At 53.4% G+C, this 16676-nt stretch overlaps 1 protein-coding gene across 9 annotated transcripts in view; it reads left to right on the forward strand.

Annotated features, from left to right (window-relative positions):
• ARRB1 (arrestin beta 1) overlaps positions 1 to 16676 on the forward strand; it is a 96783-nt gene that overhangs the window by 71512 nt on the left and 8595 nt on the right. For 3 of the 9 annotated variants that reach the window (XM_078340240.1, XM_035265420.3, XM_035265431.3), the window contains exons 4-14: positions 1377 to 1421; positions 2183 to 2379; positions 3869 to 3928; positions 4775 to 4842; positions 7148 to 7283; positions 8281 to 8365; positions 8810 to 8882; positions 11474 to 11611; positions 12706 to 12789; positions 13987 to 14010; positions 16412 to 16482. In XM_078340240.1, the coding sequence (XP_078196366.1) occupies positions 1377 to 1421; positions 2183 to 2379; positions 3869 to 3928; positions 4775 to 4842; positions 7148 to 7283; positions 8281 to 8365; positions 8810 to 8882; positions 11474 to 11611; positions 12706 to 12789; positions 13987 to 14010; positions 16412 to 16482 (981 nt within the window). The remainder of the gene's footprint in view (positions 1 to 1376; positions 1422 to 2182; positions 2380 to 3868; positions 3929 to 4774; positions 4843 to 7147; positions 7284 to 8280; positions 8366 to 8809; positions 8883 to 11473; positions 11612 to 12705; positions 12790 to 13986; positions 14011 to 16411; positions 16483 to 16676) is intronic. The other 6 variants (XM_078340241.1, XM_035265423.3, XM_078340242.1 and 3 more) reach the window with 3 other exon arrangements.

A 16676-nucleotide genomic window follows, 5' to 3' on the forward strand; every position in this document is an offset into this window, starting at 1 on the left:
ATAAAAGCAAGGGAGACGCGTGGCAGGCCCTGGGGACAGGCTGGGCACTCCCCTGACCAGCTGTCCCTTGCGCCTCCCCAGGGCTGGGATTGGACTGGGACCTCTCCAGGCACTGACTTCCAGGTACCTCTGAGATTTCTAAGAGGTCGTCTGGGAGGAGCATGGAGTGGGAGTGACAATGGGTTGAGTGACAAGAGGGTAGAGGAGGAGAGAGAGGAAAGAAAGTTTTGGCCAGAGATAGACAGGGGATGTCAGCAAGGGAGCGACCCTGAGCCAGTGTTCCTGGCCTTCTGGGGTGCTGAGCACAGATGTCCTTTGTGTTCAACTGGACTCTGCCCCGAGGGCTGGCTTCAGGGCACTCAGGCACCTTCCACAACCTTCAGAGTGCTCTGGAGTGCCCAGCATTGTGTAAGCACCGTACATGTGTGTACATTCACACATGCACCCATTCAGTCCTCACGGGAGACCCATGAGGGAAGCACTGCAGATCACAACCCCGATCCACACGTGCCAAGCTCAAGAAGCTCTGAAAACCTAACATTGCTTCCAAATCTAATGAAGAATTCATTTATTGGCAACCCTGACCCAAACTGATGTGAGGCTAATTATGCCTTATTTCACCTCTTGGTGAGAATCTTTGTGTTTTCCTATGGAGGCACATTTATTAATGGCTTTAATAATAGGGTGCAGATCTTGCAGAGGTCATTACAGAATATATACAGCATGTACCATTTTGCCTATTTTATTTTATTTTGAGACAGAGTCTCACTCTGTTGCCCAGGTTGGGGTGGAATGGCATAATCTCAACTCACAGCCGCCTCCGCCTCCCAGGTTCAAGTGATTCTCTTGTCTCAGCTTCCCCAGTAGCTGGGACTACAGGCACCCACCACCACACTTGGCTAATTTTTGTATTTCTACTATAGATGAGGTTTTACCATGTTGGCCAGGCTGGTCTTGAACTCTTGGCTTCAAGTGATTCACCCATCTCAGCCTCCCAAAGTGTTGGGATTATGGGCATGAGCCACCATGCCCAGCCCATTTTGCCTCTGTATACTTCACAATTACTGAATTCCAAAGTGCACCTGGTTCTAGGAGTTTCAGACCTGTGTTATTATTCTTCCTAACAGATGAAGAAACAGAAATGTCAACTAACCTGCTTGAAGTCACCAGCTGGGTCCAGAAGGCTGGCCTGGGATGGGGGAAGGGTGGGGTACGGTGGAGATGGGCAGTGCCACCCGCCAGATGCCCGCCTTTCCGTTTTCCTCAGGATGCCTTCAGATGGACAGATGGTTGGATCTGGGCTTGGGCTGGTGTTTGGGGTGCAGGGATTTGGGAGGCCAGGTTGGGAGAGGCTGCTCACTCTGTACTTTCCCCAGATGGTGTGGTCCTGGTGGATCCTGAGTATCTGAAAGAGAGGAGAGGTAGGCTGTGGCTGCCCCCCCTAGCCTGCCAAGGGCCTCCTCTTCCTCCTGGACCTCTAGCATAGGGTGTCCCTGCCCACCCCCACTGGTTCCCCTGAAAGCCCCAACAAATACCCGCGCAGTTGCCCTTGCCTTCTCCAGCCTGGGCTGGCCCTGCCCCAATCTACTTTGGGAGAAGGTTTCCCCATGCCCCAAGCGCTTTTACATCAATATGTCATGACTATGGCAGGGCTGGGGGTGCCAGCAGGGCAGGAGCAGGGTCTCCTTTAACAAAACAGAACACTGATACTGGGGCAGTATCAATGCACATCCAAGGTCAGCAGGAAGACAGGAGTGGGGGACTGGGCTGTGACAAGATCCTTGCCTTCCACACACCACCCAGCACTTCCCTGTCCCCACCACTCCCTGCTCCTTCCCCAGGTTCCCCTACCCTCACCCCAGGCCACCCCCAAGCCTGTCAGACCATTTCCATACCCCTCCACACAAGCCCTGGGGAGAGGTGGGAGGTGAAGGGGAGAGGTGGGAGGTGAAGGATAGAGCTGGCTCAGCAGGTAGCCCCTCTTCCTCCCGGGGGCCAGGCCGTGGCATCCTTCCAGGTGCTCAATACCAGCTCCTCCTGGTGGAGACAGTACAGCCATCCCCACAGAGCTTGGGACAGGCCTGGGGTCCTCAGTGGGGCGGGTCTCCACCTGCATCGGACACTCTGCAGGGCTCGCCTGCTGCTCTCCCGGCCCCTCCTCAGTGCTCCCTGCTCCCCACAGTCTATGTGACGCTGACCTGTGCCTTCCGCTATGGCCGAGAGGACCTGGATGTCCTGGGCCTGACCTTTCGCAAGGACCTGTTTGTGGCCAATGTGCAGTCCTTTCCACCGGCCCCCGAGGACAAGAAGCCCCTGACACGGCTGCAGGAGCGCCTCATCAAGAAGCTGGGCGAGCACGCCTACCCTTTCACCTTTGAGGTCAGGGACTGCCATCCCTGGGGCCCCATTCCAGAAGCACCACCTCTAGGAAGCCCTCTGGGGTGGGCACAGGGGGCGGTGAGGGTCAGCTGCTCCCTGCCACCCGGTTTCCCAGTGGACGCTGGGACCTGGGGCACTGACACCTGTGTTACCTGGTAAGTGTCTGTTCTTCAGCCCCTGCTGGGGGTGTCACCCATACCTCTGGGCTACTCTTCAGAGCCTTCTAAGGCCAGGTTATTGGTGGGAGAAAGGGTGGGCAAAGGGTCTTAGAGAAAGAAGGAGCCCTTTCTGGCCCCTGAGTCACTGCAAGGTGCCTCCCACTCAGATCAGCTCCCCACTTGCCTGGCTGCCTAGCTCGCAATCGAGGGATGGCAAGCAGGTGATCTTTCTGCCCCACTGCCTTTCAAATCAGAGACTTTGAGACATTGGATTTCAAAATCTCATGTTTCTGGCCAGGCACAGTGGCTCATGCCTGTAATCCCATCACTTTGGGAGCCCAAGGCGGGCAGATCATGAGGTAAGGAGATTAAGACCATCCTGGCCAACGTGATGAAACCTCTACTAAAAATACAAAAATTAGCTGGGTGTGATGGCGTATGCCTGTAATCCCACTACTCGGGAGGCTGAGGCACAAGAATCTCTTGAACCCAGGAGGTGGAGATTGCAGTGAGCTGAGATCATGCCACTGCACTCCCGCCTGGCAACAGAGTGAGACTCTGTCTCAAAAAAAAAAAAAAAATCTCATGTTTCTTAGATTCTCTGATTCTGAGATTCAGTGCAGTCCCTTCCTTAGCTCCCTATGGCTGCTGGCTGCTGAAACAAATTGCCACAACTCTGGTGGCAATTAAAATAACACGGATGTATACGCTTACAGCTCTGGATGTCAGAAGTCCCAAAATAGGTCTCAGTGGTCTACCATGGAGGCATGGCAGGGCTGGCTCCTCCGGAGGCCCTCGGAATGTGTCCACCTTTTCCAGCTTCGCTTTCCTCGGCTCACAGCACCTTCCTCCATGGTCAAAGCTAGCGGTGACTGGTTGAGTCTTGCACATCCCGTCACTCTGGCGTGGACACTTCTGCCTCCTGCTTCCACTTCTAAGGACCCTCCTGATTCTATCGGGCCCACCAGAACCATCCAGGATACTATCCCCATCTCAAGGCCTTAATTGGATCTGCAAAGTCACTTTTGTCATTAAGGTCCCAGGTTTTGGGGGGTTAGGGTGTGGACATCTTTGGGGGACCATTATTCTGCCTACCACAGTAGACATCATAGAAAGATCTATTTAAACTATTGCTGTGAGGACTGGGCTGGGCCAAACCCTTCAGATAAAGAAAGCTCAGACACTTGGGCATGGCTTGGCATGGTCTGACGGGGTAGACATGGCCTGTTCCGAGGGTGCCCAGGTCTGATAGGTGTATGGGAGTGTCTGGGGTGCAAGACATGAGAAAAAGGTGGATGTGACAGGTGCTCATTCTGTATCCCTCTCGACAGATCCCTCCAAACCTTCCATGCTCTGTGACATTGCAGCCGGGCCCCGAAGACACGGGGAAGGTAGGTCACCCCAAGGGGACCATCTCTCTGGCTCCAGGACTCTCATGTCCCCAGGTCCCTGGTTTTCTCCCTGGGAGGTGCTGGACACACAGTACCCCTCTTCCTGTTGAAGAGTTTTTGTGTCTAGGCTAGGCTGGTCCCACCTTGGACAACCAGTCTCTCTTCAGACAGGGCAGCAGGTATGGGGTCAGCCTCACTCTCCCATCCAGTGGTGGGTCCGGAGTCCCTCCTGAGTCACCCTTGCTGGTCGTGGTGTGGGCTGCAACAGGACCAAAGTGTTCTGAGGACCTATACCTGGCCTCACGTAACCCCCTGGCAACCTTGATTCAAGGCGCGATCATCTCCATTTCTCAGATGAGGAAACTGAGGCTTGGAGAAACGTGACACCACTAGTGTCCCAGGCTCTGGACCTTTGAGCCCAGCTTCCCCATCTGCAAAGTGGAGATCACAGCATGTGCCTCCTTGTCTTGTTAGAGGGATACTGGAGCAAGCCACCCAAGGCCAGGTCTGCACACAGAAGTGGGTGCACCCAGTCTGCTCAGGTGCCTGTTGCTATTTCTGAGCAGCAGCCTGGATAAGGATAGCCACGCAGACTAAGGCAGGAGCCCGAAGAGCAGAGCTGCGCTAGGGTGGTTTGGGATGCCCCATGTCAGATGCAGGAGGCAGTACAGCTCTGGGGCTGAGCACAAGGGCATTTCACAGCTTCTTCCGGACCGAGGAGGGCTGGGCTGTGGGAGCTTGGTGTTCCCGTCCAGTGTCCTCGTTTGTAAAATGAGAGGTGGGCTGGCCGCGCACTGAGGATGCTGCTTCTCCAAGGCCCTGCAGTCAGTGAACCCTTCCCCACAGGCTTGCGGTGTGGACTATGAAGTCAAAGCCTTCTGTGCAGAGAATCTGGAGGAGAAGATCCACAAGCGGTGAGTAGGATGCCCGGGTGTGGGCTGCCTGCTTGGTGAGGAGGGAGACAGGATGGGCAAAGTCCAAGAGGAGATAAGTAACAATACCTGGAAGTGTGTGAGGAGGGGTGCACATTCCAGCCTTGGGAACTCTGAGAAGGGCACTCTGGAAGCCGGGAGGTCACGGAGGGCTTCCTGGGGGCGGTGGCTTCAACTGCCTGGGTTCAGGCTGCAGCATCTTCTCCTTTGCACCACTGTGGCAGCTTCCGCTCTCAACTCCCTGCCCCTCATTTCATCCCCTCTAGACTGAATGTCTTTTTAATTTGTTTTGGAAAAACCCTAAACTCAGATTGTGTTAACCAGTGAGCAGGCTGTTTCCTGACCATCCCCATTTTCCAGTTTTCCTCCTGGGAGGTGTTCAGCAGGGGTGGAGTGTGTGTCAATGACAGCTTCTGAGAGAGGAGGAAAGGAGATAGTGAATCCACCCGGGGAGAGTGATGGAGAGGTCGGCCCACATCTGAGAGAGGGGAAGCGTTCTCTGGAGAGGCACAGCCCGGGCAGACTGAGAGCCCAGGCTGGCAGCCAGAAACAGCTGGCCCGGATGTCTCATTCCTGCCCCTCTTGGATCAGGCTGTGCTCTGCCTGCCTCCTGGAATGGCTGGCCTCAGGCCCCCCAGACGCTGATGGTCCTGCCTCCAGAGACACTGTTCCCAGAGAAGGCTGGGGAGGGCACAGCAACCTCTTTAGGGGGAAGGCTGAGTTTGCCACCTGGTGGCTGTAGGGTGTATTGCATGCATTTGCATCTGCAGCCCAGACTGCTGTGTGTGGGAGATGGGACTTTTCTCCCTTGCTTCCCTGTCTCCCTTTTCCTCTTAAGACCTGAGACCAGGGAAAAGGACGGGTGCTGTGAGATGTGGGAGGAGGCTTGGTAGGCACAAGAAAGAGGAGGTGACTTTGAGAGCCACCCTCTTACCCTACCACCAATGGGACATTTAAAATCCACACCAAGGAGTTACTAAGAATAATGATACAGAAGCTGTCATTTATCAAGGGCTGACTAGGTGCCAGACACCATTCACGGTGCTGGGTGTGTATGAACTGATTAAATCCTCACAGCAACTCTAAGAGGTAGGTCCTGGCTGGGCGCAGTGGCTCTCACTTTGAAAGGCTGAGGTGGGCAGATCACTTGTGGCCAGGAATTCAGACCAGCCTGGTCAACAGGGTAAAATCCCATTTCTACTGAAAATACAAAAATTAGGTGGGTGTGGTGGCACATGCCTGTAATCCCAGTTACTCGGAAGGCTGAGGCAGGAGAATCGCTTGAACCTGGGAGGCAGGGGTTGTAGTGCGCTGAGATCACGTCACTGCGCTCCAGTCTGGGCAACAGAGTGACACTCCATCTCAAAATAAATAAACAAATAAAAATTTAAAAAGGAAAAAAAGAGATAGTTCCTTCTATCGTCACCCTTACAGATGAGGGAATGGAGGCAGAGAGAGATTAATGCACCCAAGGCCATGGTAAGAAGAGAACTGGAAGTTTGACCTCGGCTCTCTGGTTCCAGGCAATAGAGACAGCTTATCTGAGCAATGGAGATGCCAGCATTTCCAGCATGCTTCAGAGATGGCCTCACCGAGTCCCTCTCCCTCACGAGATCCTCGTTTACTCGCTGAGCCCCTGTAACCTTCATGGAACCAGTTTCATCCCTGGGCCTTCTCCCCTCCCTGGGGTTGTCCCCTTCATTGGCTGGCGTCCCCCTGACTGAATCCACAGCTCCTCCCTGAACCCCAACACCTCCCCAAGCCCCATTTCTTCATGGGGCCCCGTTCCCTCTGCATAGTTCTGCATAGTAGACATCTGACAGGTGTTTATTGTATGGCAGGCACAGCGTAGGTGCGCAGAGTACTGCTGTGAACACTTCAGACACAACTTTCTGCCCTTAAAGAGCTTATACAAATAGTTTCCTACGTGACCAAAATAGATGACAGAGGGACACTGTGTAAGGTGACATAGGGAGGCAGGAAGTGAAAATGTCACCTGTTTGGTGGCATAGGGAAGCAGGAGGTGAAAATGCAGCTCCTGTTTCAGCATCCTGCTGGGTATCAGGACCCCTGTGCGGCCACAGGGCCGCTCTGGACAGAACAGGGGAGGATGGAATGGGGCCAGATGGTGACGGGACCCCTATGCTGACCTCTGCAGTTTGGCTGGATTCTAAGGCAATGGGGCGCCATGGCAGTCTCTTGAGCAGGAGAGTGATGTGAGGCTTGCTAGGAGAGGGGATGAAGGCAGTTGACCCTGGTCTTCTTTCACTCCACCCATCTCCATTAGGAATTCTGTGCGTCTGGTCATCCGGAAAGTTCAGTATGCCCCTGAGAGGCCTGGTCCCCAGCCCACAGCCGAGACCACCAGGCAGTTCCTAATGTCGGACAAGCCCTTACACCTAGAGGCCTCCCTGGATAAGGAGGTAGGAGACTTGGCAGGGGGTGGGGGCTGCTCCACCAGGGCCTGACCTCAGATCCCTGCTCTCTCCTGGCCTGCGGGGATGCCTCAGGCAAGAGCTTTTACCCCCAGCCTGAGGACCACAGGGCTCAAGGAATCTGAGACCTCCCCTGGGGGATCTGGAGAAGCCTCTTGGGCCTAAAGGAGTGGCAGAGGGGGCATGAACCTGAAGGATGTGATGGACTTCGGAAGGGAGCAGAGACCCTCCCGAAGGTCCTGGACATCCTCCCCCACCTCCACCAGCTGCCTGCCTCAGTCCGAGAGCTGAAGGCCAGCGAGCTCTGCAGAGGGGACAGGGGAGGTCACGGCCTCCCCTCCAACCCTGAGCATCAGGACAACGAGCCCTGCAGAAGGAAGGGCCTCCCCTCAAGCTCTGATTCAAGCCCAGCTGACTGACGCCTGCTGTGAGCTCAGGCTGGCCCTTCCATGAGGTGTGGGCACTCCCCCTTCTAGGGGCATGGCTGAAGGCACGTGCCTTGGGAAGATGCAAGTTAAGGCCTTTTGGGAGGGATTCAGAGCTGGCTCCCTCCGTGAGCTGGTCAGCCACTCCTCACCTTTCCCTGCTTCTTCCAGAGCCTTCCATGGACAGATTTTAGAGCTGGCAGGGTCTTGAGACATCACCCAGTCCAACCTCTTCATTGCACAGAGGGAGACCCTGAGGCTTAGATAACCTACCCCAGGTTGCACTGCTTTTCTCATGTCGTGATTACTGGTGGCCAAACCAGGACTGGAGCCCAGGACTGTCACCTTCCAATTCCATTATCTTTCAAGGGTCCCTCCAGGGAACTGAAGGGCTAGTGTACTTGGTTCCTTAGCAGCAATGGGAAGCGGCTGATGAACTTAAGGCAAATATCAGAATGCCCAAGGTCTGAGGAACCCAGGAAGATCATGGGGGGCTTTTCTCCCTCCTCTTTCCCTAGAACCTTGCTATCCTCCCAGCCATTCCTTCTTATGCCCCCCAGATCTATTACCATGGAGAACCCATCAGCGTCAACGTCCATGTCACCAACAACACCAACAAGATGGTGAAGAAGATCAAGATCTCAGGTACCCCAGGCAGATGATCAGCGTAGGGGACAGGAGAGGCAATCTTCCCATGGGCTGGGGGTGGCTGAAGGGTCTGCCTTGTCAACAGCCTTGTATAATAAATACAAGGGCCTGCCCTGAGCCACAGGGCCCCACTTTTGAGGCGAGTCAGGGAGGCTGTTTATTGGCCAGGTAATGAGTTCATTCTTTAAGCCACCTCTTCTCTTCAGTTTCTTGGGTTCTGGGCAAAGCTGTACTTGAGGAGAAGGCTTTGGTTATGGAAGGAAATTTGTGTGTTTTGGGGCTACCCTTTGGATGGAAGACAGAGGTAGTCTCAGGCAGAAGTCCCTACTGGTGGCCTGTGGCCATTGCCTGGGGCTGAATATCCCCAACCCCAGGAAGCCTGAGAGACTCCATGGGAGCTGCATTCCAGACTCGCTCAACCTCATTCCTCTCCCTCCCCAGTGCGCCAGTATGCAGACATCTGCCTTTTCAACACAGCTCAGTACAAGTGCCCTGTTGCCATGGAAGAGGCTGAGTAAGTGAGCACACATCTGGCCTTGGGCATGTGGGATTGGGCGGGAAAAAGCTCTAGGTATCCTGTTACAGGTCCAGGTGTCTCTTCTTCACCTGGCAGAGGGCTGGGCCTCAGAATTCCTTGCCACTCAGAGTAGATGATCCCAAAGAGCCTTTTAGAAACCATCTACCTGATTTAGCTACAAGAAAATGCAAGGTACAATCAAGGAAGAGACCCACTAAAACTAGAATGACAAAACAAGAGCTAATGAATGTAAGGGGATTGGGATTGGGGAAAGAAAATAATTACATTGTACAAGAAACCTAGGTTGAAGGGAAATACTTTGTTCTGAGCTTCCTGGTAGCCAGGGCAAAGTAGGTAAGGCACTAGGTGCACAGTCTAATAAAGGGTAATCCAGCTCACTGGGTAAAGGGGTTGTGTGTGGGAGTGTAGAGACTAATTATACACAGACATTAAAAAAAAAAATCTAGGTTTGAGGAGAACTACTATGGTTGAGTGTGGACTGAATTTTGTCCCAAGCTTGTTGGCAGTTAAGGCAAGAGGAGAGATCTCAAGTGAAACATCTTTACTTACCTAAAGGAAATAAATGCTCCCATTTAAAGACACACACAGTCTTTTTCCTGGCCCTACAAGTAATTTCTTGGGGCAATTACACCTGATGTAATTTTACTGTGTATGTGTATTTGTTTATATATAATTCCAATCAGTATTTTTTGCAACTTCAAACATTTAAAAAATTACTAGATGGCCTTGGAGACAGTTTTTAATGTCCTGTAGGTGAACATGCTATGTTGAGATCAAGCATTCTCTGGTTACTGGATATTTTTGATATTCACTGTTGTTCTTTTTTATTTTTATTTATTTACTTATTTATATTTTGAGACAGAGTCTCACTCTGTCACCAGGTGCCAGGCTGGAGTGCAGTGGTGGGACCTTGGCTCACTGCAACCTCCGCCTCCTGGGTTCAAGCAATTCTCCTGCCTCAGCCTCCTGAGTAGCTGGGACTACTGGCGCACGCCACCATGCCCAGCTAATTTCTTTTGTATCTTTAGTAGAAACGGGGTTTCACCATGTTGACCAGGATGGTCTCAATCTCTTGACCTCGTGATCTGCCCACCTCGGCCTCCCGGAGTGCTGGGATTACAGGTGTGAGCTACCACGCCCAGCCTCTTGTTCTTTTTTTAAAAAAATCAGAGCCATGAAGCATAGATTCCAGATGGTAAAGTGAAGTGATCTAGAACAGAGTAACATATAATCCCTGAAGGGTAGAACATCCCACCCCCGCAGATGGTGCCAGGGTCTGCGTAACAGATCCCAGCAGGGGTGGCTGGGTAGGCCTTTGCACTCATAGGCTTGTTTACTTCTCAGGAAGCCCATGGGGCTGGGGTTGCTGCTGCCCCAGTGTGTTGAGGAGGAAGTGGCTAGAGAGATGTGACTTGTAAGCTAGCAAGCAGCGAAGCTGGGGCTGGTGCACAGGTTGTCTGACTCCACGGCTTGCTCGCTATCTGCTGCATGTCAGCTCTCTCTTTGGAAAGGATGGGGGATAGAGCAAAAGCAAGCAAAAACTGGACAATCAAAACACACTATACATGATGGATGCGATAAAGCAAGTGGAGTTTTAATTGTTGAGCCTAGATGGTGGGTATGTGGGTGCCCAAATAGTTTCATTTATGGTTTATGTGTCGCTATAATTTTTTTTTAAATTTGTTTACAGACAGGGCCAGGTGCAATGGCTCACACCTGTAATCCCAGCACTTTGGGAGGCTGAGGTGGGCAGATTACTTGAGGTCAAGAGTTTGAGACCATCCTGGTCAAGATGGTAAAACCCCATCTCTACTAAAAATAAAAAAAATAGCTGGGCGTTGTGGTGCGCGCCTGTAATCCCAGCTACTTGGGAGGCTGAGGTAGGAGAATCTCTTGAACCCAGGAAGTAGAGGTTGCAGTGAGCCAAGATCGCACCACTGTACTTCAGCCTGGATCACAGAGCAAGACTGCCTCAAAAAATAAAATAAAATTTGTTTAGAGATAGAGTTTTGCTCTGTTGCCCAGGCTGGAGTACAGTGGTGCGATCTTGGCTCACTACAGCCAGCCTCGAACTCTTGGGCTCAAGTGATCCTTCTGCCTCAGCCTCTCAAGTAGGTGTGCACCACCATACCAGGCTAATGTTTAACATGTTTTGTAGAGATGGAGACTTGCTCTGTTGCCCGGGCTGGTCTCAAACTTCTGGCCTCAAGTGATCCTCCTGTCAGCCTCTCAAATTGCTGGGATTATAGGTGTGAGCAACTGTGCCTGCTGTGGCTGTCATTTTTTAACTAAATGTGCTTTTTAGCACTGTGCTGCTTGACTATGATAATCTCTTAGAATATCCCAGATCCAGTCCTGTTTGTGCATAGAATGTGGATGTGCCTTTTTTGAGTCGCAGTGGTCTCCGGAGCTGGGCTGGCCCAAGTGGTCCCTGTATCTGTGGGGGATAGAAGTCAGGAGAGGGAGGCTTGGAGCAGGGCCAGACTAGACATTCTGCTGGGCTGGAGAGCAGGGCTGGGGTTGGCTCTGGGGAGGGCCAACTCCACAGCTGCTTCCTTTCTTCCCAGCGACACTGTGGCACCCAGCTCAACGTTCTGCAAGGTCTACACACTGACCCCCTTCCTGGCCAACAACCGTGAGAAGCGGGGCCTTGCCCTGGATGGGAAGCTCAAGCATGAAGACACGAACTTGGCCTCTAGCACCCTGTGAGGACCTGCCCGCCTAGCCCTGGGCTCCTGGTGCACGTTGCTTTTCACCCTCCTTGGTCCCTCCAGTTCAAAGACAAGGCTCAGGCTACCCTCTCCCCAGCCTTGTCCAGGGCCTGTCCTCAGGTGCTTGACTTATCAGGGAAGCTACCTCCTTACTCCCATCCCTATCCAGGGGTGACCGAGGGACTAAGATGGACCAGTAGGCCAGCTCACTCAGGCAGTACTGGGCTCTGTTACCAAGTCCGGGGAAGGGCAACCTGGGAAGGCTTCCTGCAAGAGGTGGCAGCTTCTGACCCAATGCCTTCAGTCAGATGGGGTATCCCTGAGGAAAGACCAGGGTGGTGAGCTGAGTTAGACCCAACATGGGGTGCCCCTCCAAGTCAGTGGCCCCAGGGCCTCTGGTCACTCCTGCTGCTTGGTCATCACAGATGCCTCGAGGCTGCTCCACTCCAGCAGTGCTCTGTGTGTGGGGCTGCCATCTTTCCCTCTTGCAAGTGTGGTCCTTCGTCGGGGCTTTGGCCTGTGTCTAGAGCAGCCTCCACTCCCAGCATGAACTCAGCTCTCTTCCCAGCAACTACACATCCTCCCACTTACCTGAAGCTTTTGGCCCCATCTCCACCCTGGCTCGAACTTTACCCATCTTCAAGACCCAGCTGAGGCACCACCTCCACGGAGAAATCCTTCTCTGACAGTCCCCACCCCACCCCAGCAGCCTCGCTCTCTGTGAACTTCCCATCTGGCCCTTTCTGCTCATAGGTTGCTGAGAGAAGCAGAGTCCATCTGAGGGGAGGAGGAGCCTGCCCCTCACCGTGGGGATGCTGGCCTGGGCAGGGAGAGGGGCTCAACGTGGCCACACAGCGAGCGAACCTCACAGCCAGACGTGCAACTGGGGCTCTGGCTCCCCGCTCCCTAATGGCATAGCTTGCCTTCCTCACCTCCACTGGGCTCCACACTGGGCTCTGTTGGACATGGTGGCTGAGAGGCCAGCCAGATAGGGGATGGATAGCCAGTGCCCCCCAGCACACCCACCCCTGCAGGGTCTCGCGCATCCCTCGAGGCCACTGAACCGGCTCCCCTGTGTCACTTTTCAGGTTGAGGGAAGGCGCCAACCGTGAGATCCTGGGGATCATTGTTTCCTACAAAGTGAAAGTGAAGCTGGTGGTGTCTCGGGGCGGGTGAGTGCTCTAGCCCAGCCCAAGATCCCTAGTGCAGAGGGGAGCATCCCAGATGCCCACAGTCCCCTGCCCCATTCTGCCTATTTGCTGTCCTTTCAGCTGCATCCACCTTGGAGCAGGACCTCCTGTCCCTTCGCTTCCTCCCTTGTGGTTCCTCTTTCTCCTCCCCTGTCCACTTTCCCTCTCTTCCATCCTTGGCCCTCAGCCCCTCCCTCAGCCCCCACCCATCTCTTTCTCGCTCTCCTTCTCTTCTATCCTGGGTCTGGGCTTGCGCTGAGGATTGGCCATGCCCAGGCGACAGAGTCCTCAGAGTCTATGTTGTGGGGTCCCCCAGAGTGCCATATTCCTCATCACACCTTGGGACATAGCACCCACCCCCATGCATGCCCAAGCTGATTTTCTGAGGAAGCAGCTAAAAGGGCTCAGAACCCACAGCTGGATTGGGGATTTGCTAGCTGGTCAGCTTTCCCATTTTACAGATGGTGAAACAGAGGCCCAAACAGTGCCCCAAACATTGCCTGAAGTCTCCTCCCCTAACTCAGGTCATGGGCTGGGGTCACAGCAGTGGACCAGACTTTCCTGCCATGGAGCGTAATTTGGTGGAAGCTTGGGGAGGAAAAAAAAAAGCAACTACCTTTTCTGTGTGTGCGTAACTTAGTTCATACATTTCTATGAAAAGATTGAAAAGCTGAATCCCATTAGACATTGGGTCTCCTTGGTTATTAGAAGAATGCCTCTTGGCAGGTGGCACTGTGTAATCCTGACCTTATACAATAGGACACCTGAAGATTACAAATCCCAAATGCTGTGTCTGGTGACCTTTCAGGACCCACAGTCTCTCAAACATTCTTGGCAACCCCGGAGTCCTTCCCTCTGCCTTTAGATAGCCCGGCCTCCCTTGGGGTAGTTAGCACCAGGGTTAATTTTCACACTGCCTTCACAGATGAGGATCCTGGGGCTCAGGGGGTTTTTGAGCTGGGTCTAGATCCCAGTCACCCAGGGCAGCGCTAATGCCGTTTCTACATATCCCTGAATGAGCAGTCAGGGCTGTGCCGGGTGGGGCGGGGGCGGGTGGAGTGTGTCCCGTGGGTCTTCTCTATCTGGGGGCAGCAGAAGTGGTGAATGAATGTGCTTTTTGTTTTCTTCCTCTCTGAACTCTCTCCTGACCACTTCTCCTGCCTCCTCTGACCCACCCAGCCTGTTGGGAGATCTTGCATCCAGGTAAATTCCTCCCTTCCACCTGATTCACCCACCTTCCTGGAGGGCCTGGAGCCGATTGGCTTGACTGACCAGAATCACAGGGCACTGGGTTGGAAGGAATCTTGGTGGTCATTTCAGATTGCCAGGTTCAGGTGTGAGCTGGGAGACACTGTTTCTCTTTAACAAACCTCACTTTGCTCTTCCACCCGAGTGACAGGGACCTTTACAGAGAGCAAAGCCCGATTGCATTGATACAGGGAGTGGCCCCCAAGAGGGCTGTTTGAATTACCGATCAATTGAATTATAGGAGCTTTTGGAGAAATGCAGACTTCATGGCTTTCAAACTTCCGAACTAATGAGAATGAGCTGCTGCTGGCTGAGAGTTGCTAAGGAGAGGTCCTCTTTTGTAAACACAGCTTCCTTGCAGCCAGCTTGATGCACTTAGATTCCAAACATGTCTGTACCCTACACACAGCAGTTTGGCCTTCTGTCACAAGATGGCAGTGTGGCTCATCCTAAGAAATCTTAGCCTGATTTGACAGGTGAAATTCGTTTAATTCAATTCAGTGTAATATCATTCAGCAAGGATTTCCTCAACCCAGGCTGGTACCTAGGCTGGTGCTGAGTGCCAAAGTCCCAGAGAGGAATCAGATGTGCCCCCTGCTCTTATCGTTCCTGGCCTGGTAGAAGATTAAGGTCCAGATTCTTTCCCTAATGTTGGCAAACTTGCTCTTCCACCAGCTCCCCAAAGCAAAATGAAAAAAAAGGAAGAAAAAAAGTCCAAATAGTTCTGACAGCCTTATAAAACCCCAGGTTCCCACTGGGGGAAGTAATGATTATGGCAGGCACAAGCTTCACATTTTCATTTTATATTTTTATTCTTTTTGAGACAAGGTCTAATGCTATTGCCCAGGCTGGAGTGCAGTGATACAGACTTGGTTCACTGTGACCTCCTCTGCCTCCTGGGTGGAAGCCATCCCTCCACCTCAGCCTCCTGAGTAGCTGGGACTACAGGTGTGCACTACCATGCCCAGCTAATTTTTGTATTTTTAGTAGAGACGGGGGGTGGGGAGTGGCATCTCACCATGTTGCCCAGGCTGGTCTCTAACTCCTGAGCTCAAGGGATCTGCCCGCTTTGGCCTCCCAAAGTGCTGGGATTATGGGCATGAGCCACTGTGCCCCGCCAAGCTTTACAGTTTAACTAGCATTTAGCTGCCTCACCTCTAGGAAGTTCCAGTGGCTCTAGAAGACAGGTATTGTTATCCCGACTTCGAAGCTGAGCTCAGTGAGACTCAAAGCCAGAAATTGCTGCGCCAGCGAGTGGCAAGGCTGGCAGAGCAGACCCTTCTAGTTGCCTAGCTTGTGCCTCTGACCACTCCGTTCCCTTTCCCTTTCTCCTTCCCAGCTGGGCTCTGGGCAACAAGATCAGTGAGATGTGGCCTGTGCCTGGAGGCACTCACAATTGGGGGGTCTCCTAGGGTGATGCCACGCCAAGCTGAGAGGAGCCTTCGGGGTTGCTTTTGTTAGTCTCAATCCTGCTACTGTCACACAGTGGCCAAGGGTGTGGTTATGGAGCCAGAATCTGCTATCACTTACCGTTAATAGCTGCATAGCCTTGGGCAAGATATTTTAATCTCCTCATGCTTCAATGCCCCAGTCTGTATACTGGGGATAATAATAGGGTTGTTTCGAGATTAAGTGAGTTACTCTATGGAAGGGGTTTACAGTAATCCTTGGCATAGTCAGCACCATGTGAATACCTGCTCTTATTCTGTCCGTCAGGGCCAGACACAGAGAAAGCCCCATCAGTAGCACTGGCTGGTGGCTGGGTCTTCCCGACCACTTTCCCCCGCATCCCCACAGTGTGGACAGCCTTGGCCCTGGGGCCATCCTAAACCTGACTAAACTGACCTCAACAGTGCTTCACCCAGATTGCAGGGGGACTAGGGTCGCCTGAGCACTTTCACAAGAGCGCCCTGGATGTGTTGGGAGATGGGATGGTGTCAGGGCAGGAGGGGTTCCAACCTGGAAGCTGGGAAGGGCAATGTCAGGGGAGGAGAGGTGGCAGTGGTGATCTGAGGTGGGCAGAGTTTCAGGGCACCTCTGGAGCCCCGCAGTGACCATGGTGCATGCTGCCCTGGGCAATCCTTGCCCACCCCTTGGCCTCCTCTCAGCCTGTGGGAACCCAGGGAGCCGTCTCAGGAAAGGGGAGCCTTCCATTTCTTTTTGGAGCCAGAGGAAGTCTCCTGGTCCAGCTCCCAGGCAGACCGAGGCTCTGAGTGGAAAACTGGGGCTGGAGGGCATCTTTGGGATCTACCTCCTCTGACAGCAAAACCCTCCCCAGTCTTTGGACTGGCAGCGCATCGAATCCCACAGCCTTCGAGTCTGCTCAAGGCTCACTGGGTCTGGGTCTCTGTTTCAGCGACGTGGCTGTGGAACTGCCCTTCACCCTAATGCACCCCAAGCCCAAAGAGGAACCTCCTCATCGGGAAGGTGAGCAGAATCTGTGGGTCTCTGGGGTAGGGGTTCTCCAGCAGCTACCATGTGACCCTGTAACCCACCCCTTGCCCCGGGTTTGCTCTCAGCCCAGGCACCCTTTTCTCAGGTCCCCAGATCTTTCGTGGGGTCCAGAACTAAATTTGCTTCTGACCCTACCAGGAGACAGTGAGGCACAGCTCCTGTTCCCC

This window comes from Callithrix jacchus, chromosome 10, assembly GCF_049354715.1.
Source record: "Callithrix jacchus isolate 240 chromosome 10, calJac240_pri, whole genome shotgun sequence".
In the NCBI taxonomy this organism is placed as follows: Eukaryota; Metazoa; Chordata; class Mammalia; order Primates; family Cebidae; genus Callithrix; species Callithrix jacchus.